Source organism: Saccopteryx bilineata, chromosome 2 (genome assembly GCF_036850765.1).
Source record: "Saccopteryx bilineata isolate mSacBil1 chromosome 2, mSacBil1_pri_phased_curated, whole genome shotgun sequence".
In the NCBI taxonomy this organism is placed as follows: domain Eukaryota; kingdom Metazoa; phylum Chordata; class Mammalia; order Chiroptera; family Emballonuridae; genus Saccopteryx; species Saccopteryx bilineata.
Genome location: NC_089491.1, coordinates 385,835,186 through 385,859,586, shown reverse-complemented (window position 1 = coordinate 385,859,586; position 24,401 = coordinate 385,835,186). Strand labels below are relative to the sequence as shown.

Below are 24,401 nucleotides of genomic sequence, written 5' to 3'. Positions count from 1 at the left end.
GTACATTTTGTGAATAGCTGTCCTTGTAAATATTTCTTCTTTTCCTCTACGTTATGTCGGAAAAGAATTTTTGGAGATCTCAGTCTCAAGTTACAATTAGTATCTAATAGGTTCTTTTCATCCCCAGCTTCGTGGGGGGTGTAAGATCGGGAAGTGGGTTTTGTGTTTTCGGTTATTTTTGACGGTAGCAAAAACACCAACCATCTTTGCTACGTCGTTTGCGTAGTTCGCAAATTGATTCCAAAAGCGATTGCGCTGACTGCATGGGGGGTGGTCAGTAGGTGGTGGCAAGTTCTTGGCGTTAGTGCTGTTGCGCTGGTGGCGTAAAGTAGCAAGCGGGGCGGCCCTGGATGGGTGGGGGCGGAGTTGGCGAATAGGGAAGTGGCGCAAGTCCTGGGATCGCTCCGCTGAATCCGCCTGCGCGTCGTCGCCGCCGCCGCTGCCGCCTCCGCCGCCGCCCCCCATCCCGGCCCCCCTCCCTGGGTTCCTCAGCCCCGTCAGGTTCAGCCGGGTTCCCGGGAGGATGAAGTTCGTATATAAAGAAGAGCATCCGTTCGAGAAGCGCCGCTCTGAGGGCGAGAAGATCCGAAAGAAATACCCAGACCGGGTCCCGGTGAGGATGGTAGCCAGGGCCGAAGGCGCGGGGCACTGGCAGTGACGCCACAGCCTGGGCTTCTGTCCGGGACGTGTAGGCTGTGGTGTGTGGGGTTGAGAACGAATCTGGGACTGGAGGTGAAAGGAGGAACAGTAGCAGGGAGTGAAGGGGCGTAGATGGGAGAGATAGACCTTGGGATTCGTGTTGGAGGCTGTAGGGAGTTTGACAGTGTGAATGTCACATGGCCATTTCCCCCAGTTAGCTAGGTTTTGGAGATTGAAGCTGTTGTCGGTCCAGACAAGTCATCTTCGTCTGATTAAAAGAGTTAATTATTATGACGCCTCCTATTAAGAGACTTGGATGTTTAGGCCAGTTGAGTCAGTGGGGCTCGGGGTCTCAACGTCTCAACTCGGGGCTGCACCGCGTGTTCAGAGACAAAGAGAAATGAGTCAGGGGTCGGTTTGTGTGCTAAGAATATTGTTGCTTGAGGTCCTGACAGGTGGAGCTGTGGGGCTGTATTTCGAATGTCTTCTAATTCTCATCTTCCATTTCATCAGGTGATAGTAGAAAAGGCTCCCAAAGCTCGGATAGGAGACCTGGACAAAAAGAAATACCTGGTGCCTTCTGATCTCACAGGTGGGAACTTGACCCAATACCCAGTGTTGCTATCTGTGGGAGGGGCTCCCTATAGCAGCTGTTCTTTCCAGGGCATTGGTGATATCTGTGACTTTATCAAACCTTGTATTTTTGGCAGTTGGTCAGTTCTATTTCTTGATCCGGAAGAGAATTCATCTGCGAGCTGAGGATGCCTTGTTTTTCTTTGTCAACAATGTCATTCCACCCACCAGTGCCACGATGGGTCAGCTATACCAGGTATGGTAACTGGGAAGTAGTGGAGGCTTTGGAGAGGAGTTGGAAGAGCTTGAGGGGAAGAAAGTTTTTGATCAGCAGTTCTTGAACTAGCTGGTTTGCTTCACTCTGTTTTATCTTTGGCCTTAAAATTTCCCAGTAGTCCTGGGTTGGGGATTTGGACAGGGCAGTGGGAGTAGACAGAAGGGAGAGAACAGTGAGCTGGAGCAGCTGTTCTGATAAAGACTCTTCCCAGTCTCCTGTTCATTCCAAGGCAGCAGAACAAGCACGGTTTAAGCCTTTTTTTGCTCAGGGCTGCTGGTAGGGATAATCCTGTTAGGTGCTAGGTCCTGGAACAAATGAGGGGTAATCAAGGCACTGGATTTGGAAATCTTCAAAAAGTGATTTTTGAAGAATGTGTTTGGGTTTTGGGTGGTTCAAGTTACTAAAGGCCAGATGTCTGAGCACCTTGATTTTCTACTTTTATCCCAGGAACATCATGAAGAAGACTTCTTTCTATACATTGCCTACAGTGATGAAAGTGTCTATGGCCTGTGAACCTGCTGCGCCTGCAGTGGGGGGTCCTATGCTACAAAGAGAGAGGTGGCCCCCCTTTCCTTGAACTCCTTCCTTCCGGACCTGCAATTCCTAATGTTGGAGGCTCTTCTCCAGAACCCCTTAATTGGAGGGTTAATGGGGGAGATGGCCTCTAGTACCTTTCCTTTCTTCTTCCTTCCCCTTTCTTTCCCACCTTTCCCACTCTGCTTTAGACTTGATTTTCGACCTCTCACATTCAGTGATTGTTTTTGGTTTCTGTTCCCTAACTGCCCAAGGGGCTTAGAACCCCAACAGTCTTTTCCTTTCACTACCTTTTTTTGGGGTAGATGGAAGGGACTGAAATTGTGGGGGGAAAGATAGGAGGCACATCAATAAAGAGGAAACCACCAAGCTGAACTGGATTTTGATTTGTGTTGCTATCCACCCCTTTCTGTTTTTTTAGTGTTGGTGGGGAAAGAGGAGGTTGGAGGGGTAGTAATGTATTTTAGCTTATTCTGTTAATGTTGGGCTTTTCCATGTGCATAAAAAGGGTGCTTTGTGGTGATGGATGAGATACTCTGAAAATTGTTTCTTGAAATGTCAGTTGTATATACGTTGTATGTATTGGGTCCTGATGTAAAGAGTAACTTTTTTACAGTGGGTTCCTATGGAGAAAGTTTGAAAGTACCTGCTGTAGATAAATACATCCAGGTTTGTTATAAACCTTTGGGTTAAGAAAAAAATTTTCGTGTGTGGAGGCTGGTTAAAGGACCAAATCCTTAGTTGCATGTCACTTGGCCAGACTATTCGGGCGTGTGGGATCTAGTGGATTGGAATTCAAGGGAGGGAGAAGACTGGGAGGAGGGAGCCATTATTACCAGGAGAACTTCATCTCCCAGCAACCACCTCTCTGGCCGGAAATGGGTCGGTCCCCCGCCGGAGAAAGAAGCTGCGGAATGAGGCAGTATGGTGGCCGCGAGTTCTAATCCCTTCTTTCCCCTTCTTTCTTAGTCCCGCCCAGCCTACATTTCCCAAGAGCCTGCGCGCGTTCTTCCGCTCCCAATCTCCCCGCCACTCCCGGGGGCGGGGGCGGTTTAGTGCGTCTGCGCTAATTCATGGCTTGCTGGGAACTGAAGTTTCCAAGATTCATGCAGTCCCTTTCCCGCTGCCCCCGGGCGGACTACAAGCCCCTTGGTGCATTGCGCGTCGGCAACCGCGAAGGAAAAGGAGGAGAGGCGAGGGGAGGGGGAAGAGAGAGGGAGGGAGTGGAGAGGAGGAGGAGGAGGGAGCAGGCGGCCGGCGGCGCGGGGGGAGGGGGCTCGGTCCGGGAGTGCGGGAGGCAGTGGTAGAAGGAGGTGGCGGCAGCGGCTAGCGGACTCGAGTCACAACCCGGCCGAGGCAGACACCTGTGTGGGGCGAGGCAGCAAGAGCACCGAGCACCAGAGGAAGCACCGGGATCCCCGACTCGGGGGAGGGGGGCGCCGGACCGGGAGGAGGGGAGGGGGCGATGCTGGAAGCCATGGCGGAGCCCAGTCCCGAAGGTGAGCTCTCGACCGGCACTGAGCGCTGAGCCGTAGGGAGGCGGTCAAGGAATCAATTGGCAAACTTGGAGGTCGAGCCCCGGAGCCCGGCGAGGGAGCGTGGGGAGGGGTTCGGGGGGCCTGCCCCGGAGATGGGAGAGCGACGAGTTGGGAGACCTTGGAGAAAGAGAAGTGGGAAACTGAGCCGGGGCTAGTTGGAGATTAGATGCTGGGGGGGCGGAGATGGGGGAGTGGGAGCTGGGAATCCGGAGCTTCGGGGGTTAGGGGCGAACGGGCCTCCGGCGGGTCGGGGCCCTAGTGCTGGGTGGCGGGGGACACCGGGGCCCGGAGAGTTGCTGAGGAGGGCGGTGGGGGAGGAGGACCGAGTGAGGAAGCCGGGAGTTCGCCGAGGTGGGGGAGTTGGCGGCGGCGGGGCCGGAGCTCCCGGCGATCGCCGCTGGAGATAGCCCGGTGATTGTTGGCGGGGTGGGAAGAGAGTTGTGGGGAGAAGACGGAGTCCGGGTATTGTCTGCGCTAGAGGGACTTGGACCGGGGGCTAGTTGCGGGGAGAGAAAGCCGGCTGGGAAGCGAGGGGAGCGGGGCAGTTTAGGGGCGGGGGGGGGGAATTAGACCGGCGAGTTGCGAGGTGTGGGGGGGACTTGGTGGGCGAGGGTTTAAGCCCGGAGTTGCAGGGGGTGAAGGGGCAGCCGCGGCTGCAGCGGGGGTCGCTGTGGAGGGGGAGACGAGTGGGGGGGGCTAGAGTTCCGGGGTCCGGAGCCGTAGTGACTTGGTTGTGAGTACCGGGACGGAGATGGAGGGACGGCGGCCGGAGGGCGCTCCAAATTGGGCCCGGGGGCCCGGCGGGGAGCCTGAGGAGCTCGAGCCGGGGAGGGGCCAAAGCCCCGGATGGGGGCGGAGGGACAGCGAAATTGTGGGGAGCGCGGTCTGTGGGGGCAGGTGGGGCCGCGGAGCGAGAGCTCTCGGGTCCGTCCCGGACGCGAAGTGGCGCCGGCTGCGTGAGCCTGTGTTTCGGCCGGGGTGAGGGGCGCGCCGGCCTCGTGTTCGCGCAGAAGGGGCCGGAGGGCGGGGAGCGGCTCAGCGTGGTCATCCCGACTCCTGGGGGCTGGCGGGCGGCGTGTTCGCTCTTGGGAGGACCGGCGCGGCAGAGCGCGGCCCGGCAGGAACTCGGGGCACTGGGCGCCTGTATAGGATCTGGGAGGGCGGCAGCCCGGGCTCGGTCCTGGGAGCGGTATGGCGGGTGGGGCGCTGAGAGATCCGAGTAGACAAGTCAAGAGAAACCGTGAGGAGGGGCGGGGCGCCAGGCCGCTTCTGGGGGGAGGGGAGCGCTATATGGAGGCCCGAGAGGGCGCCGCGCCCAGGCCCCGCCCCTCGTGGGGCGGAAGGGGGAGCAGGGGCGGGCCCAGTACCGCAGGGGCTTGCTGGCCTGGCTTGGGGACCTAAGAGAGCAAGAGGGTTCGCTTGGGATCTCCAAGGTTCATAGGTGGGGTTTTATTCAGACTCTTTCCTAGTGCCTTGACTCAGCTTTTATTGCTTTCACAGATCCACCTCCGACCCTTAAGCCAGAGACTCAGGTGAGGTTTTTCTTACCTTGGCAGCCTACTATTACTGTACAATACTCTTCTCCTTCTCTCTCCTTTCTCCTATCTTTTCCAGATTTCATATTCCAGGAACTCTCATACACTCAAACTCAATGTGATGCAAGTTTTCTTCCTTTCAGCCACCAGAGAAACGTCGGAGAACAATTGAGGATTTCAACAAATTCTGCAGTTTTGTCTTGGCCTATGCCGGTTACATCCCTCCTAGCAAAGAGGTAGGAAAAGGAGGTTAGCTAACGTGAAGGTGGTGGCCAAGGACTACAGAGGGTCTGTTGGGTAAATGGAACTGTATTTATTTATAAGGGAAGCCTACCAGAACTTATATGTAAGACTAGGACAATTAGAAATTCTAGTAGGAAAACGAATATTTGGGGTGGAGTTGGGATTAATAGAAATAGGTGGCTTGAGCAACAATGAAGGGTTTGGGGGTGCTGTTAATAGAAAGCACTTTAGATAAGTTTTAGAAAGCTGAAAATGGTAACCAGTGAGGCTGTACAGAAATGTAGCTAATAGGTTCTTGTTGGGGGGATACAGTGTTGCAAAGGCAGTGGGAATTGAGGAGATGCTAGAATGTAAGAGCAGAAGTAACATGGAGAGGTTAATAAGTGGGCTGGGATAAATTTTTTTGAGTACAATAATATTTGGTGGTTTTGGCAGGGTATTTTGAGGTAGATTTGTCCCTAGGTTGTTTTGTTGTTTTTTTCCATTGATTGAGAGAAAAAAGCATCAACTTGTTCCTCTTAGTTCCCTTTACTTGTGTGCTCATTGATTGCTTCTTGTTTATGCCCTGACCTGGGATTTGAACCTGCAACCTTGGTGTGCTGGGGTAACGCTTTATCCACTAAGCCACCTGGCCAGGGCCAGTCCCTAATTTTTAAGCTGGAGTTGTAGAGTACCAGAGTGAGATTACACTGGGCCCGCTGCTGACCCTGGTCTTATACCCCTTTTAAGGAAAGTGACTGGCCAGCCTCTGGCTCCAGCTCTCCATTGCGAGGTGAGAGTGCGGCAGACAGTGATGGCTGGGACTCGGCCCCCTCAGATCTCCGAACCATCCAGACCTTTGTTAAAAAAGCAAAGTCATCCAAGAGACGGGCCGCTCAAGCAGGTCCCACCCAGCCAGGACCCCCAAGGTCCACTTTCTCTCGTCTGCAGGCCCCTGACAGTGCCACCCTGCTTGAGAAGATGAAGCTCAAGGACTCTCTCTTTGACTTAGATGGGCCCAAAATGGCATCTCCACTGTCCCCCTCTTCCCTGACACACGCTTCCCGGCCCCCTGCTGCTCTCACCCCAGTGCCCCTTTCCCAGGGGGACCTCACCCAGCCTGCCCGAAAGAAGGACCGAAAGAACCGAAAGTTGGGGCCAGGAGCGGGGGCTGGCTTTGGGGTGCTTCGGAGGCCTCGGCCAGCCCCTGGGGATGGGGAAAAGAGGTCTCGAATCAAAAAGAGCAAGAAGCGGAAGTTGAAAAAGGCAGAAAGAGGGGATAGACTCCCACCTCCTGGGCCTCCCAGGGCACCTCCCAGTGATACAGACTCTGAAGAGGAGGAGGAAGAAGAGGAAGAGGAGGAAGATGAAGAGATGGCAGCAGTGGTAGGGGGTGACACCCCAGCCCCTGTACTACCAACACCCCCTGAGGCTCCTAGGCCCCCTGCCACAGTGCATCCTGAAGGAGCCCCTCCCACTGACAGTGAAAGCAAGGAGGTGGGCAGCACTGAAACAAGCCAAGATGGAGATGCCAGCTCCAGTGAAGGCGAGATGCGAGTCATGGATGAGGACATCATGGTAGAATCAGGTGAGAAGTTTGAGGCTGCCTGATAACAGCTGGGATGATGGGTATGGGGCTGTTATGGATGCAACAGCTCAGGCACAACACCAAACCAACCTTCTTTTCCCCCAGGTGATGACTCATGGGACCTGATCACGTGTTACTGCAGAAAGCCTTTTGCTGGCCGGCCCATGATTGAGTGCAGTCTATGTGGAACGTGGATCCACCTCTCCTGTGCTAAGATTAAGAAGACAAATGTTCCTGATTTCTTTTACTGCCAGAAATGCAAGGAACTGCGGCCAGAGGCCCGGCGGTTAGGGGGGCCTCCCAAATCTGGAGAGCCCTGATGTCACTGTCTCTAGGCTGGAACTTCTAAATGACATGACATGGGATCTGAGCCTCAGGGTCCTCAGCCTATCCCCTGAAGCTTGGATGTTGTCCCTCTTCGAGGCAGGAATTCCCAAGGGAGACTGGTTTGGAAATGAGTTCCTACTCTTCCTTCCTACCTTGTGGACTTGAACTGGGACCCATTACAGTTAGTGAGGGTACCTAGACACTCAGTCTCTGCTCCTTGGACCTGCCACCTCTCACTTTCTGGGCCAGGGTTGGAATTGGGATGGAATGGGACAGTTGTCTATAAAACGCTAGTGTAAATATAGCACTTCCCTCCCTTGTCTTCTATTTTGCTCCGCATTTATTCTACACTGGTTTTATTTTTAATTTTGGACTTCCCCTTTTGGGCATGGCAGCTCAGGGGAGGAGTACCAACCAGAGCCTGGCTGAGGGAGGAAGGAAAACAGGTGACCATTCTCTCACCTCTTGTTTTTTAATAATATTGGCCAGCTGTTTGTGCAGACAGGCTGTGTGTTGTAAATAAAGCAGAGTGGGCTCTTCTGTGTTTATAGCCCTCGCTGACTATGCTGCTTGGGAGGGAGGCCTCGGAAAAGCTGGTAGAAGATGGCTGGAGGTGGTTCTGAAATCTACCTCTTTAAAGGCCGAACTGAAAATGACCGGGTTTTGCAGCTTGCCCACCAGCTCTGGCCTCAGTTGGCTTTGTCCCATCTCACCCCCAGTGTAGGACACCCCCAGTCCCACCCTGACTCCTCCCACAGCAGCATGATCAGAGTAGTTTGCGGCGTCCTCTCCCTCCCCGAGGTTAAGCGGGGATGGGAGTCGGTTGTCTGTCCCTTGAAGGCAGAGACCAGGTTGGCCACAGTATTCGGAGGACGCGGGTGGGGACACATTTTGGGGGCGGAGCCCTTGAAGGTTTGGAGACCGTTGCTGAAGGGGATCACGTGGCGGGTGTCAGTCACGTGGTGTGGGGGAGAAGATGGGTGGGTCTGGTCCAGGTCACGTGACATGGGGAGGGGTGGGCGGGGCGCTACGGGGTGTTCGCGGCGGTGGCCGCAGGTCCGTGGCTTTGGGTTGCACCCCACGGCCGCCCCTTCAGCTCCCCATCCTCCAACCCTGCCGCCACTCTGCGATCCCCACCTTCCTCTTGCATCTCTGTTACACCAGGGCAGTCCAGTCCGTTCTGGCGCGGCGGTTTGCGGGTGTGCGCAAGCGCAGCGGGGGCGATTAGCCCCGTTGGGTGGGCGGTGGAGCCGGAGAACGCGCGGTCGAGGCTATGGCGGGCGGCGGCGCGGGGGGCGGTGGTGTAGGGGAGACGAAGGTGATTTACCACCTGGATGAAGAGGAGACTCCCTACCTGGTGAAGATCCCCGTCCCCGCCGAACGCATCACCCTCGGCGATTTCAAGAGCGTCCTGCAGCGGCCAGCGGGCGCTAAGTACTTTTTCAAGTCTATGGATCAGGATTTCGGGTGAGTGCAAGGCCTAGACTGGGACAGATGGGGGCTGTGCTGGAGTTGATTGGGCGATATTGAGGGGCACATGTCCAGTCTGGGCCATACTGGGATTTTCTGGGCTATCTGGAGCAGATCGTTACTATGTTGGGGTGGATTGGATATCCCAGGACAGACAAGGTTATGCTTGGACAGATCGAGGCGAGGCGCACGGAGCTGTAGGAGGAAGACTGGACTAGACTAAACTAGAAACCAGATTAGAGAAGATTAGGCTATTCTGGAACAGAGGGGGACACGCTAGTTTATTTGGGGGATATTTTGGACTGTGCTAAGGTAGATTGAGTTATTCTCTGGTAGTTCATTCTGAGCAGCCCAGTAGCACACAGGTATATTGTGGGATATTGTGGAATCTCTTGATGTAGATTGGACTATATTGGGGCAACCTAAGACATTCTGTCCTATAGTAGGGCAGACGGGATTGTTTCGGGATATTCCAATATGTACTAATGCAGAGAGTGCTGTCTTGAGGTGTTATAGGCTGCCCTGGAGTAGATTGGGCTATCCTGGAGAAACTTGGGCCATCTGGACTCTGCTGGGTTGTATCGGTTGATCTTAGTTTGAATTGGGGCCTAGTTTTTATTGGGATACTCAATACAGGGCAGACAGGGCTCTTAGTGTCTATGCTAATACAGACAGCCGTATGGGCCTATTCTAGTCTATATTGGTGTGGACAGCTGCATGTGGGAACATTCTAGGCTGTGCTATAGATTGGGCTATCCTGGGGTAATTTGGGACATTCTGGGCTAAATTGGGAATCTAAATAATACAAAGTAAGACCTTTTGTGTTTATAATTTTTGGTACTGAACCCTCTAGGTCCTCAACCTCAGCTCTTGAAGGCATTCTGAACTAGACAAGGATAGCCTGGTTCTAGGAGCGCTGAATCCAGTAGGCTCTATCTAGAAAGATTGTTGGCCACTGGGAAAGCGGTACTGTCTTGGTAGTACCTTAGATTTAAATAATTTGTCAGCAGTGTAGTTGGGCAGTGTTTCAAACTTCTGTGCATTAATCTCACCTGTGAAATGGAGATAGAGTAAAATGCTTAGTACAGGTGCATGGCACATAGTAAATTCTTGGTCAGTGGTAGTTAGCAATATTGAGTCTGACTAGTCCATAATCTATGTTAGGGTAATGCAGACTGGAATAATTTGGCAGGCTGGGCTATTCTGAGACAGATTGGTATTATGTTGTGAAAAATACTACATTATGCTGAGACAGATTGGAAGTGACTGGGCTGTGTTTGTCACATTGAAAACAAATAGAATTAAGTTGGCATATATCCAGGCTTCTAGAGTGACATTAGACTAAAGGGTTGATCAGACAAGATGTCCTAATTTGGGGGTGAGGGTGTGTGTGTGTGATTCTGTTCAGAGCAGAGAGCCTTATCGTCCATATGTGCATTCTTTTAGTCAAGTATGTTGACGTTTATGAAGCGTCAGGTACTTTGCTGTGTGGCCGGGACATGGTATTGAATAGTAATGGTTTCACAGGGTGGGTGAGAAGAAGGGCCAAGTCCAGTCCATCTCAAGGAAGCCATGGGAGAAGTGACCCCAGGGCTGGGCATTGGAGTCTGTCAGGCGCATCAGGTTGTATAGTGCAGAGTTTTGTGCCTAATGAGGCACAGGGCAGTGGGAAGCTGGGCCTCGCCTCCCCTTGGGAGCACTGAGCCTGGTGGGGAAGTACCATGCCTTGGTCTAATGGGTATTTTCTATTAGGCAAAGACTTGGATATCTATGGAAGTGAGAGAAAACTAAGGAAAGCATTAGAATAGAGTCTTGGATGAGGCCCAAAGACTTTTTTTAGGAAGGTATATGAGGAACAGGGTGGGGGTTGGGGGAAGGCTGCCAGCAAGGCTCCTAAGATTAGATAGATATTATATTTGAGGCAGCTGGGGTAACCTTAAGGGATGGCTCTGAAATTGGAGTAAAACGTTTGAGTCCGAGTCAAGGAGATCTTTGGAGCAACATTGATCCCCTGAGGATAAACTGGGGAGAGAAAGAGGAGTAAGGAAAGGGAATTGAGTTTGGAGATATCTTAGATGTAAGAGCGAAGTGTTTTTGTGTGAGGGAAAAGGACTTGGACAAGGTGGGGGGAAAAGTCCACTGTCCTTCAGCTGAAGAAGATTGGAGAGCCCTTTTGGTTCTCTGAGCAGCACCTTGACGATGGGCAGGAACAAGCACCTTATGAAAGGTGGCAGGAAGGGAGCCAAGAAGAAAGTGGTTGATCATTTTCCAAGAAAGATCAGTATGATGTAAAAACCTTCTGCTATGTTCAGTATAAGAAATACTGGGAAAACATTAGTCCCAAGAACTCAAGAAACCAAAATTGCATAGGTCTCAAGGGTCATGTTTTTGAAGTGAGCCTAGTTGATCTGCAGAATGAAGTTGTATTTAGAAAATTCAGGCTAATTGCTGAGGATGTTCATGGCATAGGTCTTCCTGTGACAAATGTGCTCGGCAGTCAAAAACTGGCAGACCACGATTGAAGCTCACATTGGTGTCAAGACTACTGATGGTTATTTGCTTTGTCTATTCTGTGTTGGTTTTACTAAAAAAACACGATTAGATTTGAAGAGTCTCTTCAGCTTACCACCAAATCCGGAAGATGATGGATATCATGATGGGAGAGGTGCAGACAAATGGCTTGAAAGAAGTGGTCAAGCCTGACCAGGCAGTGACGCAGTGGATAGAGCGTTGGACTGGGACGTGGAGGACTCAGGATTGAAACCCCGAGGTCACTGGCTTGAATGCAGGCTCACCAGCTTGAATGTGGGGTTGCTGACTTGAGCATGGGATCATAGACATAACCCCATGGTCACTGGCTTGAGCCCAAAGGTCACTGGCTTGAATGAAGCCCAGGGTCGCTGGCATGAGCCCAAGGTCGCTGGCTTGAATAAGGGGAGGTCACTCGCTCTGCTGTAGCCCCCGGTCAAGCAATATGAGAAAGCAATCAATTCCTGGCCAGGGCACACAGGAGAAGCGCCCATTTGCTTCTCCACCCCTCCGCCGCGCTTTCCTCTCTGTCTCTCTCTTCCCCTCCCGCAGCCAAGGCTCCATTGGAGCAAAGATGGCCCGGGCGCTGGGGATGGCTCTGTGGCCTCTGCCTCAGGCGCTAGAGTGGCTCTGGTCGCAACATGGCGACGCCCAGGATGGGCAGAGTATCGCCCCATGGTGGGCGTGCCGGGTGGATCCCGGTTGGGCGCATGCAGTAGTCTGTCTGACTGTCTCTCCCTGTTTCCAGCTTCAGGGGGGAAAAAAAAAAAGGAGAAAGCAATCAATGAACAACTAAGGTGCTGCAACAAAGAATTGATGCTTCTCATCTCTCTCCCTTCTTGTCTGTCTGTCCGGATCTGTTCTTCTGACTTTGTCTCTGTCACAAAAAAGAAAAAGAAAGAAGTGGTCAATACATTGATTCCAGATAGCATTGGGGAAGATATGGAAAGGCTTACCAATCTATGTATCCACTCCATGATGTCTTTGTTAGAAAAGTCAAAATGCTGAAGAGGCCCTGGTTTGAATTGGGAAAACTTGATGGTGAAGGTAGCAGTTCTGGAAAAGCTACTGGGGATGAGACGGGAGCTAAAGTTGAACGAGCTGATGGATATGAGCCTCCAGTCCAAGAATCTGTATAAAATTCAGACTTTTAATAATGACAAATAAAAAATTCTGTTTATGACTTGGAAAGAAGAAGGTGGGGAGAAACTTTGGATAGGGATGGGCGTGGGAGGGCCAGTAGTCTCAGCTGACTTGGCTCCGGTCTCTCGGCAGTGTGGTGAAGGAAGAAATTTCAGATGACAATGCCCGCCTTCCCTGCTTCAATGGAAGGGTCGTCTCCTGGGTAAGGGGCCCTGGCTCCGAGGGGCAGTCCCTCCTGCATTGCCAAGCTCCTCCATGCCCTCGCCTGGCCTTGTCGCCTAAGCCTTGATTAGTTGCTGGAGACCCTGTTCTTTGCTTCTTCCCTACCTGTTTGCAGGGCAGCTGGAGGCTCCGCCTTCTGGAGCCTCTACAGCATGCTGCTGCTCTCTGGTGCTTTGCTCCAGGCTCTCTCAGATGCCCCCCTTTTGTAGCCCTTCCCTCCCTCCTGTCGGATACGCCTCGCTTTCCAGCAGAGCTTTCTTTCTTTTTCTTTTCTTGTCACTTGCACCCTTCTAGCTTGTGTCATCAGATAATCCTCAACCTGAGATAGCTCCCCCAGCCCAGGAGCCACGGATAGAACTGGCACCTCCGACCCCACCATTACCCCCTTTGCCTCCAGAGAGGACCAGTGGCATTGGGGACTCCAGGCCTCCCTCCTTCCAGTGAGTCCTTGGGATTCTTGAGTCCAGGGGTGGGAGGTGAGGAGGGAGTCCAAGGCTGTTGGGAAAGGAAGCCCAGGATGTGGGGCTCTGTCTCACTGACTCGGGCTGGCACCATCTCTGCTCATCCAGCCCTAACGTGTCCAGCAGCCGGGAGAATCTGGAGCCCGAGACCGAAACGGAGTCAGTGGTGTCTCTGAGGCGGGAGCGGCCGCGCAGGAGAGACAGCAGTGAGCATGGCGGTGAGGGAGGCCTGGCCAGGAAGGGCGGCAGAGGGGTGGGGGAGGAGGGGTCCGGGGCCCAGGAGCTGGGGAAGTGTTGGGCCGACCCAAGCGTTGGTGAGGGTGAGGAGCATGCGGCCTGGTTCCTGACAGTTTCTATTCATGCTCAGCTGGGGGCCACAGGCCCAGTGTCCCCTCGAGGCTGGAGCGCCACCTGGCTGGGTATGAGAGTTCCTCGACCCTCATGACCAGCGAGCTGGAGAGCACGAGCCTGGGGGACTCGGAGGAGGAGGATGCCATGAGCCGGTATGGCTTCTAGAGCCCTTCCCGGGACACAGTCCCTCCCCTGCCCTCCTCCAGCCAGCACTGTGGCCCGCTTTTCTGGGCCTCCTGTCCGCCTTGGCCTGCAAGCCTCCCTCCTGACCTTCCCCAGGTTTAGCAGCTCCACTGAGCAGAGCAGCGCCTCTCGCCTCCTCAAGCGCCACCGGCGGCGGAAGAAACAGCGGCCACCTCGCCTGGAGAGGGTGAGCGGGTCTAGCGGGACAACTGGACCTTGGGGCATTGGGGGCCTGGGCCTTGCTTTACTGGGGGCGAGGGCACAGACAGTCGCAGACTGGTGCATGAGCCATTGACAGTCTTGCTCCTTTCCCACCGCAGACCTCATCCTTCAGCAGTGTTACCGATTCCACCATGTCTCTCAACATCATCACTGTCACACTTAACATGGGTATGGAGGGCGCTGGGGACTGGGGGATTGGGCGACCTGGTCTCCAGGGCTGAGGGGTGACGTGGCTTGGGCTTCCCCTCATCACATATACTCCTTCCACAGAGAAGTACAACTTCCTGGGCATCTCCATTGTTGGCCAAAGCAATGAGCGGGGAGACGGGGGCATCTACATCGGCTCCATCATGAAGGGTGGGGCTGTGGCAGCTGATGGGCGCATCGAGCCGGGGGACATGCTTTTGCAGGTGTGCTGGGGTAGGGCGCTCAGGCAGGGGCTCTCTGCCTCTCCTACCCGACCTTAGCCCCTTCCCTTCCCTTCCCTTCCTTTCCCTTCCCTTCCATTCCAGGTGAATGACATGAACTTTGAGAACATGAGCAACGACGATGCCGTGCGAGTACTGAGGGACATTGTGCATAAGCCCGGGTGAGCCTCTGAGCAACTCTCAGGTGCTCAGTCCTCTAGTCTTTGCCTTTTACTCTTTTTGTTTTCTAAAAAGGACATAATACGAGAAGTGTATAATGTAATGAGTAATTACTGCTTGAGTGAGTTCCCGTGTCACCACTGCCTAGATCAGGGGTCCCCAAACTTTTTACACAGGGGGCCAGTTCACTGTCCCTCAGACCGTTGGAGGGCCGGACTATAAAAAAAACTATGAACAAATCCCTATGCACACTGCACATATCTTTTTTTTTTTTTTTTTTTTTTTCCTGAAGCTGGAAATGGGGAGAGACAGTCAGACAGACTCCCGCATGTGCCCGACCAGGATCCACCCGGCACGCCCACCAGGGGCGATGCTCTGCCCCTCCGGGGCATCGCTCTGCCGCAACCAGAGCCACTCTAGCGCCTGGGGCAGAGGCCAAGGAGCCCTCCCCAGCACCGGGGCCACCTTTGCTCCAATGGAGCCCCGGCTGCGGGAGGGGAAGAGAGAGACAGAGAGGAAGGGGGGGGTGGAGAAGCAAATGGGTGCCTCTCCTATGTGCCCTGGCCAGGAATTGAACCCGGTTCCCCCGCACGCCAGGCCGACGCTCTACTGCTGAGCCAACCGGCCAGGGCTTGCACATATCTTATTTTAAAGTAAAAAAGCAAAACGGGAATAAATACAATATTTAAAATAAAGAACAAGTAAATTTAAATCAACAAACTGACCAGTATTTCAATAGGAACTATGCTCCTTTCACTGACCACCAATGAAAGAGGTGCCCCTTCCGGAAGTGCAGCGGGGGCCGGATAAATGGCCTCAGGGGGGCGCAGTTTGGGGACCCCTGGCCTAGATCATGAAATAGAAGGTTGCTGACACCCCAAAAGTTACCCCAGTGTTTCTTCTGGCCCCCACTCTCCTCGCTGTCCCTAGGGGTAACCATTCTCCTTATTCTTTGGTCATCACTCTGACAACATCTCTTCCCCACTTGGTAGTTTTACCACCATGCCGGTATCCTTGAAACAACATGGTTTGGCTTTACCTGTTTTGGGGCTTTCTGTGACTGGAACTGTACTGTGTGTACTCTCTTGTCTGACTCGGTATCTCTTTAAGAGTTACCTATGTCGCCTGACCTGTGGTGGCGCAGTGGATAAAGCCTCGACCTGGAATACTGAGGTCGCCGGTTTGAAACCCTGGGCTTGCCTGGTTAAGGCACATATGGGAGTTGATGCTTCCTGCTCCTCCCCCCTTCTCTCGCTCTCCTCTCTAAAATGAATAAATAAAAAAACGAAAATGAAAAAAAAAAGTTGCCCATATCGGTGAGTCACCCACATTGTGGATGGAGCCTTCCTACCCTCACCTCTTTGGGCCCAGCCATGTCTGTGTGCTTTTTTCTTCTCTCCCTCTTTCTATTCTTCAACCCATTCTCGTTCCAGGCCTCCACCCTCTGGAGGCTTCTCCACACCCTGCTTGACTGGCCTTATCCTCTTCCCCACAGTCCCATTGTGCTGACTGTGGCCAAGTGCTGGGACCCCTCTCCACAGGCCTACTTCACCCTGCCCCGAAGTGAGTGATCCTCAGGAGGGCCTGCAGCTGAGGGGCTGGGAAGGCTGGGGCTCTAGGCTGCGGGGAATGGGTGGAGGAGGGTCATGGGTGCACCAGGGAGGGACAAGGATGGCTCTCTGAGGCTAGAAAGGGATCATCATGGTGGCTTTCTCTGTCCCAGATGAACCCATCCAGCCGATTGACCCCGCCGCCTGGGTCTCACACTCGGCTGCACTGACCGGCACCTTCCCGGCCTATCCAGGCTCCTCGTCCATGAGCACCATTACGTCTGGGTCCTCTCTGCCTGATGGTGAGCTCCCAGGCCCGCCGCACCCCCCTCCTGGCCAGCCCTCTGGCAGTGTTGTGACCCATTGCTCCTTGGGAGTGGGCTCTGCTTCTGATGCCCTGCTTCTCCTCTGTCAGGGTGTGAGGGCCGGGGTCTCTCCATCCATACCGACATGGCATCTGTGACCAAGGCCATGGCATCTCCAGAGTCTGGACTGGAAGTTAGGGACCGCATGTGGCTCAAGATCACTATCCCTAATGCCTTTCTGGGTATGGCTAGACCCTGGACTCGTGCATGGGAAGGGGAGGCGGAGGAGGCCAAACCTGGGGATGAGCCAGGCCAGGGGTGGAACAGGTCAGGAGGAGCACCTGAGGTCTTTCTCTGCTCTGGCTGACCCCAGGTTCCGACGTGGTTGACTGGCTCTACCATCACGTGGAGGGCTTTCCTGAGCGCCGGGAGGCCCGCAAGTACGCCAGTGGGCTGCTCAAGGCAGGCCTTATCCGGCATACTGTGAACAAGATCACCTTCTCAGAGCAGTGCTATTACGTCTTCGGAGACCTCAGTGGCGGCTGCGAGAGTTGTAAGTGCCCCTCTCTAACCCTGGACCTTGTCCAGAAACCAGCCTGGGCCACTCTGGACCGATAAGCAGTGTGTGCCCTGCACGAGGCCCTGTACTGGCCTGTCACTCAAGTAGGGGCTAACATCCACCAGGGTTCTGCGGGACACGCTGTGCATGAGGCACAGGGCTGTGTCTGTGAGGAGAAGGGTGCCTTCTCATAATAGCCCATGGGACTTAAGGGGCCCTGGCTGATTTCCTGCCTCCATAGCAGTGGTAGGTGGGGTATTTCCTGTTAGAGGCCATCGTTTTAACCCCCATCATGGATGGTTCTGGGGAAACAGTTCCCAATTCCTTCTCGTTGGATGTCTTAGTGTCCTGGCCCCTTGAAGCAGTGACTCTTAATCTCTTCTCTTACTTTCCAGACCTAGTTAACTTGTCCCTGAATGACAATGATGGCTCCAGTGGGGCTTCGGACCAGGATACCTTGGCTCCTCTGCCTGGGGCCACTCCGTGGCCCCTGCTGCCCACCTTCCCCTACCAGTACCCAGCCCCACACCCATACAGCCCACAGCCGCCCCCCTGCCATGAGCTCTCCCCCTACACCTATGGTGCAGGCAGTGCCAGCAGCCAGCACAGTGAAGGTAAGTAACCGCCAGACACCGGTACAGTTGTGAGTGGGGGGCCAGGGGGAACCAGGGAGGCCGAAGGACCCTGGGCTGGGGCTCAGTTGTCCCCTTTGCCTCTCCCCCAACAGGCAGCCGGAGCAGTGGGTCCACCCGCAGTGATGGGGGGGCAGGGCGCACGGGGAGGCCTGAAGAGCGGGCCCCCGAGTCCAAGTCTGGCAGTGGCAGTGAGTCCGAGCCCTCCAGCCGGGGGGGCAGCCTTCGGCGGGGCAGCGAACCTGGTGGGATTGGTGATGGGGGCCCTCCCCCTTCCAGGAGCTCATCAGGGGGTGCTCCCAATATTCGAGCCCACCCAGGACTCCATCCCTATGGACAACCCCCTGGTATGGCCCTCCCCTATAACCCTATGATGGTGGTCATGATGCCCCCACCTCCCCCGCCTGTCCCTGCAGCTGTGCAGCCCCCCGGGGCCCCTCCAGTCAGAGACCTAGGCTCAGTGCCTCCAGAGCTGACAGCTAGCCGCCAAAGCTTCCACATGGCCATGGGCAACCCCAGTGAGTTCTTTGTGGATGTCATGTAGAGCCAACAGTGGGACCATGTTGGATCACTACCGTTGGCCTGACCAGGCAGTACCTGGTGCTCCTGTCCTGAGATTGGTGTCTTGTCAGTCACATGCTCAGTACCCTGGTGGAGCCTGGGCTCGGCCTGTTGTGTGGGCTGCTGCCTGCGGTGCTGTCACCTCTGTGATTCTTACCAGCAGTGCCTGGTTCCTACCCCTTTCCTCAGGGGTGAACAAGGGACCTTTGGTTAGTTTTAGCTTATATTTTTGTAAACAATTTTGGGAGGTTAAAATAAACTTTTCTACGTTTTTTAGACTATTTTTTTTAGTAGGCATTTCCTCTTTTATACAAAGAATCTGTCTCACAGGCCCCTTCTTTTAACCCTAAAATGTGATCTACTTCATTCGCCCAGTTAGCTCTGTCCTACTGTCCTGTGAGAGGAGGGGGCTGATCACCCTTGACAGCAGTCAGAGGAAGCTGGGTTATTTGGTATTTGGGGGCCGTGTAGCTGTTTTTGTTACTCTTATTTATTTTAGTCACTTGTATAAAACACCAAATAAAGCAATAGGGGTAAACTCCCTACGCCTTTGGCTCCTTTGTTTGGGAGGGAGGCAGGCAGTGAGGGAAAAAACTCAAGACACAGTAGCAAATCATGACTTGTTAGAGGCTTTATTTCTAAGGCAGCAAGTGCTCCCTTTGAGAGCAGGCACAGTCTGGGGGTGAGGCCCCTTCAAGGAAGAATCAGGCCAGGCTTTGGTGTGAGAGAAGGCACATTCATTGCCAGGCTCTGGCTGGGAGTGTTCAGAAGCCGAGGGGGTTGCTGGTGACCACGCCACCTCGCTCCACCAAAGCATTGGAGATGCTTTTGAAGTTACGGAAGAGCTCCTGCTGCTGGGGGTCTGACTGCAGAGCCGCCATGTTCTCCCGGATCCGGGCTGCGGCCTGGGGAGAGGGAAGGAGAGCTTCAGGCCTGGGCCTTGAACCCCCCACCTGCTCTTGGCAACCCTGAATCTCACCTCAATACACCAGCTGTCACAGAGCATTTTCTCATGTTGGGCTGTGGGGTGGCCCTCACTCAGGGACCTTGAGGCCCTGGTGGGAAGCAGGAGGAGACAGTAAGTCAAGGCTGTGACGCTGGCACGGGCCCCGCCTACAGCTCAGGCCTCCCCCACTGCCTCCTCACCTGGAAAGAACCACCACCATGGCGTAGAGGTCAATGGCACTGTCTGCCAGACGCTGCAGCACAAACTGCTCATCTGTCAGGTAGATGGGATGGGGGAGAGGAGCGTTAGTTGGAGGGAGAGGGAGATGAAAAGAGAGGAGGGGTGGTAATGGGGTAGGCTCACTCACTGACAATCTCCTTCTTGTGTTTTATCAGCTTGGCCTCCACCACAGTGGCGAACTGCTCCAGAGCCTGCACTGCCTGAGGAGATGAAGAAAGCGCCCCGGGGTCAGCTCTGACACAGGCTGTCCCCCACGCCCCCCTAGCCTTGACTACCTACCAGTTCACTGCTCCGATTCAGCTCCGGATGGGTGATACCACTGAGACTCAGGCCGCTGCCCAGCCCTGCCCGCCTTAGAGGAAAGGGGAAAGTGACCTGTGAGTTGCCATCCACGGCCCTGCCCCGCCCTGCCCTGGCCTGGCCTCTATGCTTACCGCCTCAGCTGTTTGCTTGCCTCTCCTAGCAGGAGGCCGGCATTCCCAAAAGGATTTTTTAGAGCATTGCCAAGCCCACTGAGTTCCTTTCCTTTGTCCTGTGGAGAGGAGGGTCCAACAGTTAGGATTCCCAGTCCTCCCCACCTCCTCCCCTCCATTCTCCTCAGTCTTACCATACAGCCCTGCAGAGCTACAAACAGCCGGAGAATGTCATTTGTTCCCTCAAAGATCCGAAAGATGCGAAGGTCTCGGAGCACGCGCTCAACCCCAGGCTCCTAGCACAGGGAAAGACAAGTCCGAGCCCCCGTGGAGCAAGACGTGGCTGTCTCCCTCCCAGCCCAGCTGCAGCTACTGGGGGCAGAGTCCCATCCTATACCTTCATGAAGCCCATGCCCCCCATGATTTGGATGCACTCGTCTGTCACCTTCCAGGCTGCCTCCTAGGGACAAAGAACCACATAAGATTGGTTCTGGGGCCATGCTCCCGAACTGGACTCTCCCTCCCTGTAGGTCTGGAACCTCACCGAGCCAAAGATTTTGCTGATGGCGGCCTCTATCTGGAAATCCGTGGCTCCTTGGTCCATGTTGGCACTCACCATGTAAGCCATGGACTGAAGTTGTGTGATGGGGACATAGGAACGGAAAGGGCTGCGTCAGATTCGACCTGGTCACCCAGGTCTCCACTACCAGAAAAGCACCAGCTCCCTTGGCCCTTGCCTTCATCCTCTAACTCCCCATGTCAGGCACAGTGAAATATTTGGTCCCCTGAGTCAGTTAATCCGGCTTCTAGGCATTTGACTTCTTGAAAGGGGTGAAGAGGTAAGGGTGGTTGTGGGGGTAGAATCGACGTCAGCTATCTCTGGAAAGCACCTCAGCAGAACTGAAGGCTCTCCTCCTGCAACAGCCGAGCTGACTATGCCTCCTCGCATCCCCTAGGGCATTGGTGTAAAGCTGGAGACCCACTGCCCCAGGTGCTGCTGGGGGTTGTAGTCTGAACCAACTAGGAAGAAGGAAACAGGAGAGAAGGAACAAGAGACGACCCTCACCTCCGTCACATAGTGCAGCATGGCCATCCGGGCTAGCTTCTCCTGGATCACCCCAAAATTATGAATTTTCTCCCCAAACTGGGTACGATTAGCAGCATGATCCACCTGGAAGAGGGCACTTGTGTCTCACCATGAGAGGAGCTGGGGTGGGCTTGGAGGGCTGGGCTTTGGCAATTGCCAAGAGCTAAGTCTAGGCTAGATGGAGCCTGGAACTGCTAGTGGTGGAGGGAGTGCCTGCAAGGGGACAGGGACATGTGGAACAGGGACAGTGTGACTTAGATTCAGGGTATTTAGAGACTCAAGCAGGGTACTCACTGCCTTGGCAATTATGCCCTTCATGGTGCCTGCAAGGGCCGCAGCCATGCCAAACCGTCCATTGTTGAGGATGTGCATGGCGACCTTGAAGCCGCCCCCCACTTCGCCCAGCACGTTCTCTGAGGGCACACGTACTCCGTCAAAGTACACTTCTGCTGTGTTTGAGGCCTTGATGCCCATTTTCTTCTCGGGGGCCCCACTGGAACGGCAGGGCGAGAAGCAGAGGCGTGTTCAACAAGGTGCAGGGAAAACTGCCTTTTCATTCCTTATGAACCAGGGAGGAACTACAACTCCCAGCCTGCAGGCAACACACCTCTGCTTGCCCAGAGGCCCAGGAGACCTGGACAGAGCCACAGGTCCCAAAGGGAACAAACACTGCTGGCTGCTCTGGCTTGTGCACACAGCCCCAGGGTGAACTGTTAACAACCATATGCCCAAGAGCTCAGCACTGCCCTCCTCCCTGCCTCAACCTTTCTTCCTCCCCAAACCCACTCACTGGGTAACACCTCCAAAGCTTCTCTCCACCACAAAAGCTGTGATCTTCTCCTTCACGGCCCCTGTAGCTGCATCTGTAACTGGCGTCTTGGCAAAGACTGTGAAGATATCTGCCAAGCCCCCATTACTGTGGAAAAAATGAGGGCAGTCAGGGCATGGCGGATAGAGCAGTGTGGCCTCGGACTGGGCAGAGGTGGGAAGAGGGGAAGAAATGGAAGATTACCTGATCCAAATCTTGCTTCCATTGAGGGTGTAGTATTTTCCACAGGGACTGGGCACAGCTGAGCTTCGGATGGAGGCCGCGTCTGACCCACTCGAGGGCTCGGTTAGACAGAAAGCCGCTATAGTCTCCCCTATTGAGCAGACAGCTTTACAGTAGGCCCACTGCTGGGTCTTGATGGGCATTAAAGGCCTCTCAGTGTAACTCATCCCAAGTTACTCCTTAGCCCCTCGGGCAATTTTCAGTCTCCATCAACCAACTTGCCCAACTATGTGGTACCAAGCCCAGAATATCCCTGATCCCTGGGGCTATTAGACTTGCCTTACCTGATGCCAGTTTGGGGAGGTATTTTTCTCTCTGGGCCTTCGTGCCAAAGAGCAGGATACCTTTGAAACCAATGCTCTGATGGGCTCCCAGTGTGATGCCCACACCAAGGTCGTGCATGCCCACAATCTCCACCAAGCGTGCGTACTGGGGGGAAAGCAGGCATTTGGGGCTGTAACTGGCCACGTAGACCTGCCTTAATAAGAACCTGGGCACTGTCAGGAGAGAGGAAGTGAAACAGCAGAGAAGAACACTGGCTGGGTGGTGTCCACCCCAGGTCTTGGTGGCTTCCTACCCTGTTAGGTAGTCCCTACCTTAGAGATTCATGAGGACCTGGGAACCTGGATGAGGCCTATGGCCCTAGGGGACTGCATGTAATTCTGGTGTTTTTGGAAAGGGTGTGTCCACATCAGGAGAATCGGCATCCAATAGGAGGAGGTGAACTTGCCAAGCTGAGAAGACCCACAACCTGGGTACTGGGAAATGTCTCAGGGGCTCCCTCACCTGGGTGTTGCAGAGCCCCACTCCACCAAGGTCACTGGGCACTTGCAGACCAAAGGCCCCCAGCTCTTTGAGACCCTGTATAGTGGTCTCCTCCACCTGCTCCAGCATGTCATTCTTGGCAGGATCGTTCACCTCCTAGGGAAGGCACAGGATCGATCCCACATCTAAGTTCCTTTACAGGTCCTTAACATCTCCCACCCCATTAGGGACAAGCCCTCTATTCCCCAGGCCCAGTCATTCCTTACCTCGAAGAAACGGGACACAGGACCCACCAGCTCTTTAAGAAACTGTGTCTGCTCCTCATTGAGCACTGCAGGGCAGCAGAGACAAAACAGGTCAGGCCAAGTGGTCAGGGGGACCTACCCTGCCAACCCCCCAGTTCTGACTACCCCTCCCCTTACCTAACGGGTACGGAAACACCTGCTCGGTGGTAAGCTGGCCCTTGAACATCCCCACTGCAAAGGACTTAGATTCCTGCGACAGGAGAAGGGGGTTTCAGGAAGCTGGCTGGGGTGGGTCCGCCCCGGTTTAGCTCCTTATGATCTCGGGACCACATACCGCCTTGGCCGGTTTTTCCCTGGTCGAAGCCTCAGAAGAGAGCGAATCTGACTTGTCAAGAACCGCCTGGGGAAAGGGACAGTTAGCGCAGCTGGGGAAGGGGCTGCAGAAATGCCAAGGAGAACACAGGGGAAGAGATGGTACCGGAAGGGCAGATTCCGCGACCTTTCCCCTAGTTTCGTCTCGAGGGCACCCTGGCCTGCCCTTTCCCCTACTTTCGGTGCCAGGTCGGTCGGCAGGTGGCTACCACCAGTAGGGAGACCCCTGTCGGCGGCGGTAGGGAGGTGGGAGCCCGCGCGGACGCCCACCCGAGCACCCCCATCCCAAGGCCACCGTCACTTACGTGAGCGGCCCCACTGGCATAGGGTCGTCGCGTAGGGCAGGGCCATAACTGCCCTAGGAGAGCACAGGGCCGCGAACTGTGGAAAGTGGGCGATCAGTTCTGGCCGCGTCCCCAGGCCCGCTGCCCCCATCCCTCCTGGAATACACACACTTTCCTCATCCCCCGCCCCCCCGCCCCCACACCTCAGGAGCTGCCGCCCCACGCTCGGGGTCACTCTCGCTGCCTGCATAGTTGAACTGGTCCGGCCGCTGCTGCCTCGAGCGCTGACCTAGCGCTCTGGCCCGTCTGCCCAAGTCTGGATACCCCCACCCCTGACTCATCCTCCACAATGCATCGGGAGGTGGGCAGGGCTTCCAGCCGCCGCGGCATGCTGGGAGTTGTAGTTCCGGAGCTCCCCCCAACCCTGCGTTCTGGTTGACCTATCTCCAAACGTCCGTTGTGTCTCGCGAACTCCATCCCGCCTGTCCGAACTAGAGTGTAGCCCTCAAAAGCAGTGATGGATTGACCGAGACTTAAGAGGAAGGAGCTTAGGCAACTGCCTCCAGAGGGATGGAGGGTGGACTGAAAGGAGGACTTCCAAGGTGGAGTTAGAATGTAGAAGGTGGTGAGAAGTGTAAGGTAGATGCCAGAGGCAGAGGCATAGAAAACGACTCTTTGGAATCCCTTGTGAAATTTACACAACGGAGGGAAATGGTCGGGTGGAGGACTCAAGCTGGGGTGTAAGTGTACCAAGCATATTCTGGGATCTAGAAAGTGTCAACTAACTCTGGGAACACAAAAATTTCAGAGTAGGAAGTACCTTCTCTTCTCTTCTGAGGTTCACTGCCTCCCCTTTAAGCCTGAGACTTTCCTCAACATCTCTGTCTGCCTGCCTTCTGTTTCTTCCTGAGACAGGTGCTCAGGCTAGAACTCTGGACAGATGTTGTCCCAGGCTCAGGAAGAACTGTAGGAATTCTTGTATCTTTTCCC

At 54.6% G+C, this 24,401-nt stretch overlaps 4 protein-coding genes and 1 pseudogene across 8 annotated transcripts; 4 read left to right on the top strand and 1 right to left on the bottom strand.

Moving 5' to 3' along the window:
* Window positions 1-371: 371 nt before the first annotated feature.
* GABARAP (GABA type A receptor-associated protein) lies at window positions 372-2,398 on the top strand. Its single transcript, XM_066264096.1, has 4 exons — window positions 372-613; window positions 1,153-1,231; window positions 1,350-1,468; window positions 1,937-2,398. The coding sequence occupies exons 1-4, from the start codon at window positions 524-526 to the stop codon at window positions 2,000-2,002; spliced, it is 354 nt and encodes a 117-aa protein (XP_066120193.1). The 5' UTR covers window positions 372-523; the 3' UTR covers window positions 2,003-2,398.
* Window positions 2,399-3,263: 865 nt separating this feature from the next.
* Window positions 3,264-7,777, top strand: PHF23 (PHD finger protein 23). Of its 2 annotated transcripts, none has more exons than XM_066264089.1 (5): window positions 3,264-3,522; window positions 5,062-5,093; window positions 5,240-5,332; window positions 6,270-6,906; window positions 7,012-7,777. In XM_066264089.1, exons 1-5 carry the CDS (start codon window positions 3,489-3,491, stop codon window positions 7,224-7,226), a joined length of 1,011 nt encoding a protein of 336 aa, XP_066120186.1. In that variant the 5' UTR covers window positions 3,264-3,488; the 3' UTR covers window positions 7,227-7,777. The 2 variants fall into 2 exon arrangements, with proteins under 2 accessions (XP_066120186.1, XP_066120185.1); XM_066264088.1 differs by having other exon boundaries at window positions 3,268-3,522; window positions 6,069-6,906.
* A 483-nt stretch (window positions 7,778-8,260) lies between these two features.
* Window positions 8,261-18,550, top strand: DVL2 (dishevelled segment polarity protein 2). Of its 4 annotated transcripts, none has more exons than XM_066264087.1 (15): window positions 8,261-8,700; window positions 12,508-12,577; window positions 12,892-13,037; window positions 13,185-13,276; window positions 13,426-13,561; window positions 13,689-13,779; window positions 13,913-13,982; window positions 14,085-14,224; window positions 14,327-14,403; window positions 15,897-15,964; window positions 16,125-16,253; window positions 16,367-16,498; window positions 16,630-16,809; window positions 17,211-17,429; window positions 17,543-18,550. In XM_066264087.1, exons 1-15 carry the CDS (start codon window positions 8,507-8,509, stop codon window positions 17,989-17,991), a joined length of 2,193 nt encoding a protein of 730 aa, XP_066120184.1. In that variant the 5' UTR covers window positions 8,261-8,506; the 3' UTR covers window positions 17,992-18,550. The 4 variants fall into 4 exon arrangements, with proteins under 4 accessions (XP_066120184.1, XP_066120183.1, XP_066120182.1 ...); XM_066264086.1 differs by having other exon boundaries at window positions 13,182-13,276; XM_066264085.1 differs by having other exon boundaries at window positions 13,167-13,264.
* On the top strand, window positions 10,203-12,371 carry LOC136325105 (small ribosomal subunit protein eS1-like; annotated as a pseudogene).
* A 74-nt stretch (window positions 18,551-18,624) lies between the features above and the next one.
* Window positions 18,625-23,755, bottom strand: ACADVL (acyl-CoA dehydrogenase very long chain). The gene is made up of 20 exons (XM_066264083.1): window positions 23,615-23,755; window positions 23,433-23,508; window positions 23,090-23,155; window positions 22,933-23,005; window positions 22,777-22,841; window positions 22,532-22,666; window positions 22,030-22,174; window positions 21,707-21,836; window positions 21,485-21,610; window positions 20,989-21,187; window positions 20,674-20,778; window positions 20,152-20,238; window positions 20,005-20,067; window positions 19,802-19,903; window positions 19,629-19,726; window positions 19,474-19,546; window positions 19,322-19,394; window positions 19,155-19,227; window positions 18,988-19,063; window positions 18,625-18,913 (listed from the first exon to the last, which is right to left on the bottom strand). The coding sequence occupies exons 1-20, from the start codon at window positions 23,659-23,661 to the stop codon at window positions 18,773-18,775; spliced, it is 1,953 nt and encodes a 650-aa protein (XP_066120180.1). The 5' UTR covers window positions 23,662-23,755; the 3' UTR covers window positions 18,625-18,772.
* Window positions 23,756-24,401: the final 646 nt, after the last annotated feature.

Coding starts and splice junctions, on each gene's coding strand:
- DVL2 (XM_066264084.1), top strand. CDS start 8,507: ATGGCGGGCGGCGGCGCGGGGGGCGGTGGTGTAGGGGAGACGAAGGTG. Junction 13,780..13,912: donor GGCCACCTCGCCTGGAGAGG/GTGAGCGGGTCT, acceptor TTCCCACCGCAG/ACCTCATCCTTCAGCAGTGT. Junction 15,965..16,124: donor CTACTTCACCCTGCCCCGAA/GTGAGTGATCCT, acceptor TCTCTGTCCCAG/ATGAACCCATCCAGCCGATT.
- GABARAP (XM_066264096.1), top strand. CDS start 524: ATGAAGTTCGTATATAAAGAAGAGCATCCGTTCGAGAAGCGCCGCTCT. Junction 1,232..1,349: donor GGTGCCTTCTGATCTCACAG/GTGGGAACTTGA, acceptor TATTTTTGGCAG/TTGGTCAGTTCTATTTCTTG. Junction 1,469..1,936: donor CGATGGGTCAGCTATACCAG/GTATGGTAACTG, acceptor CTTTTATCCCAG/GAACATCATGAAGAAGACTT.
- PHF23 (XM_066264088.1), top strand. CDS start 3,489: ATGCTGGAAGCCATGGCGGAGCCCAGTCCCGAAG. Junction 3,523..5,061: donor GGCGGAGCCCAGTCCCGAAG/GTGAGCTCTCGA, acceptor TTGCTTTCACAG/ATCCACCTCCGACCCTTAAG. Junction 5,094..5,239: donor CCCTTAAGCCAGAGACTCAG/GTGAGGTTTTTC, acceptor TCTTCCTTTCAG/CCACCAGAGAAACGTCGGAG.
- ACADVL (XM_066264083.1), bottom strand. CDS start 23,661: ATGCAGGCAGCGAGAGTGACCCCGAGCGTGGGGCGGCAGCTCCTGAG. Junction 19,395..19,473: donor TGAATCGGAGCAGTGAACTG/GTAGGTAGTCAA, acceptor TCATCTCCTCAG/GCAGTGCAGGCTCTGGAGCA. Junction 19,064..19,154: donor ATGGTGGTGGTTCTTTCCAG/GTGAGGAGGCAG, acceptor GCTTCCCACCAG/GGCCTCAAGGTCCCTGAGTG.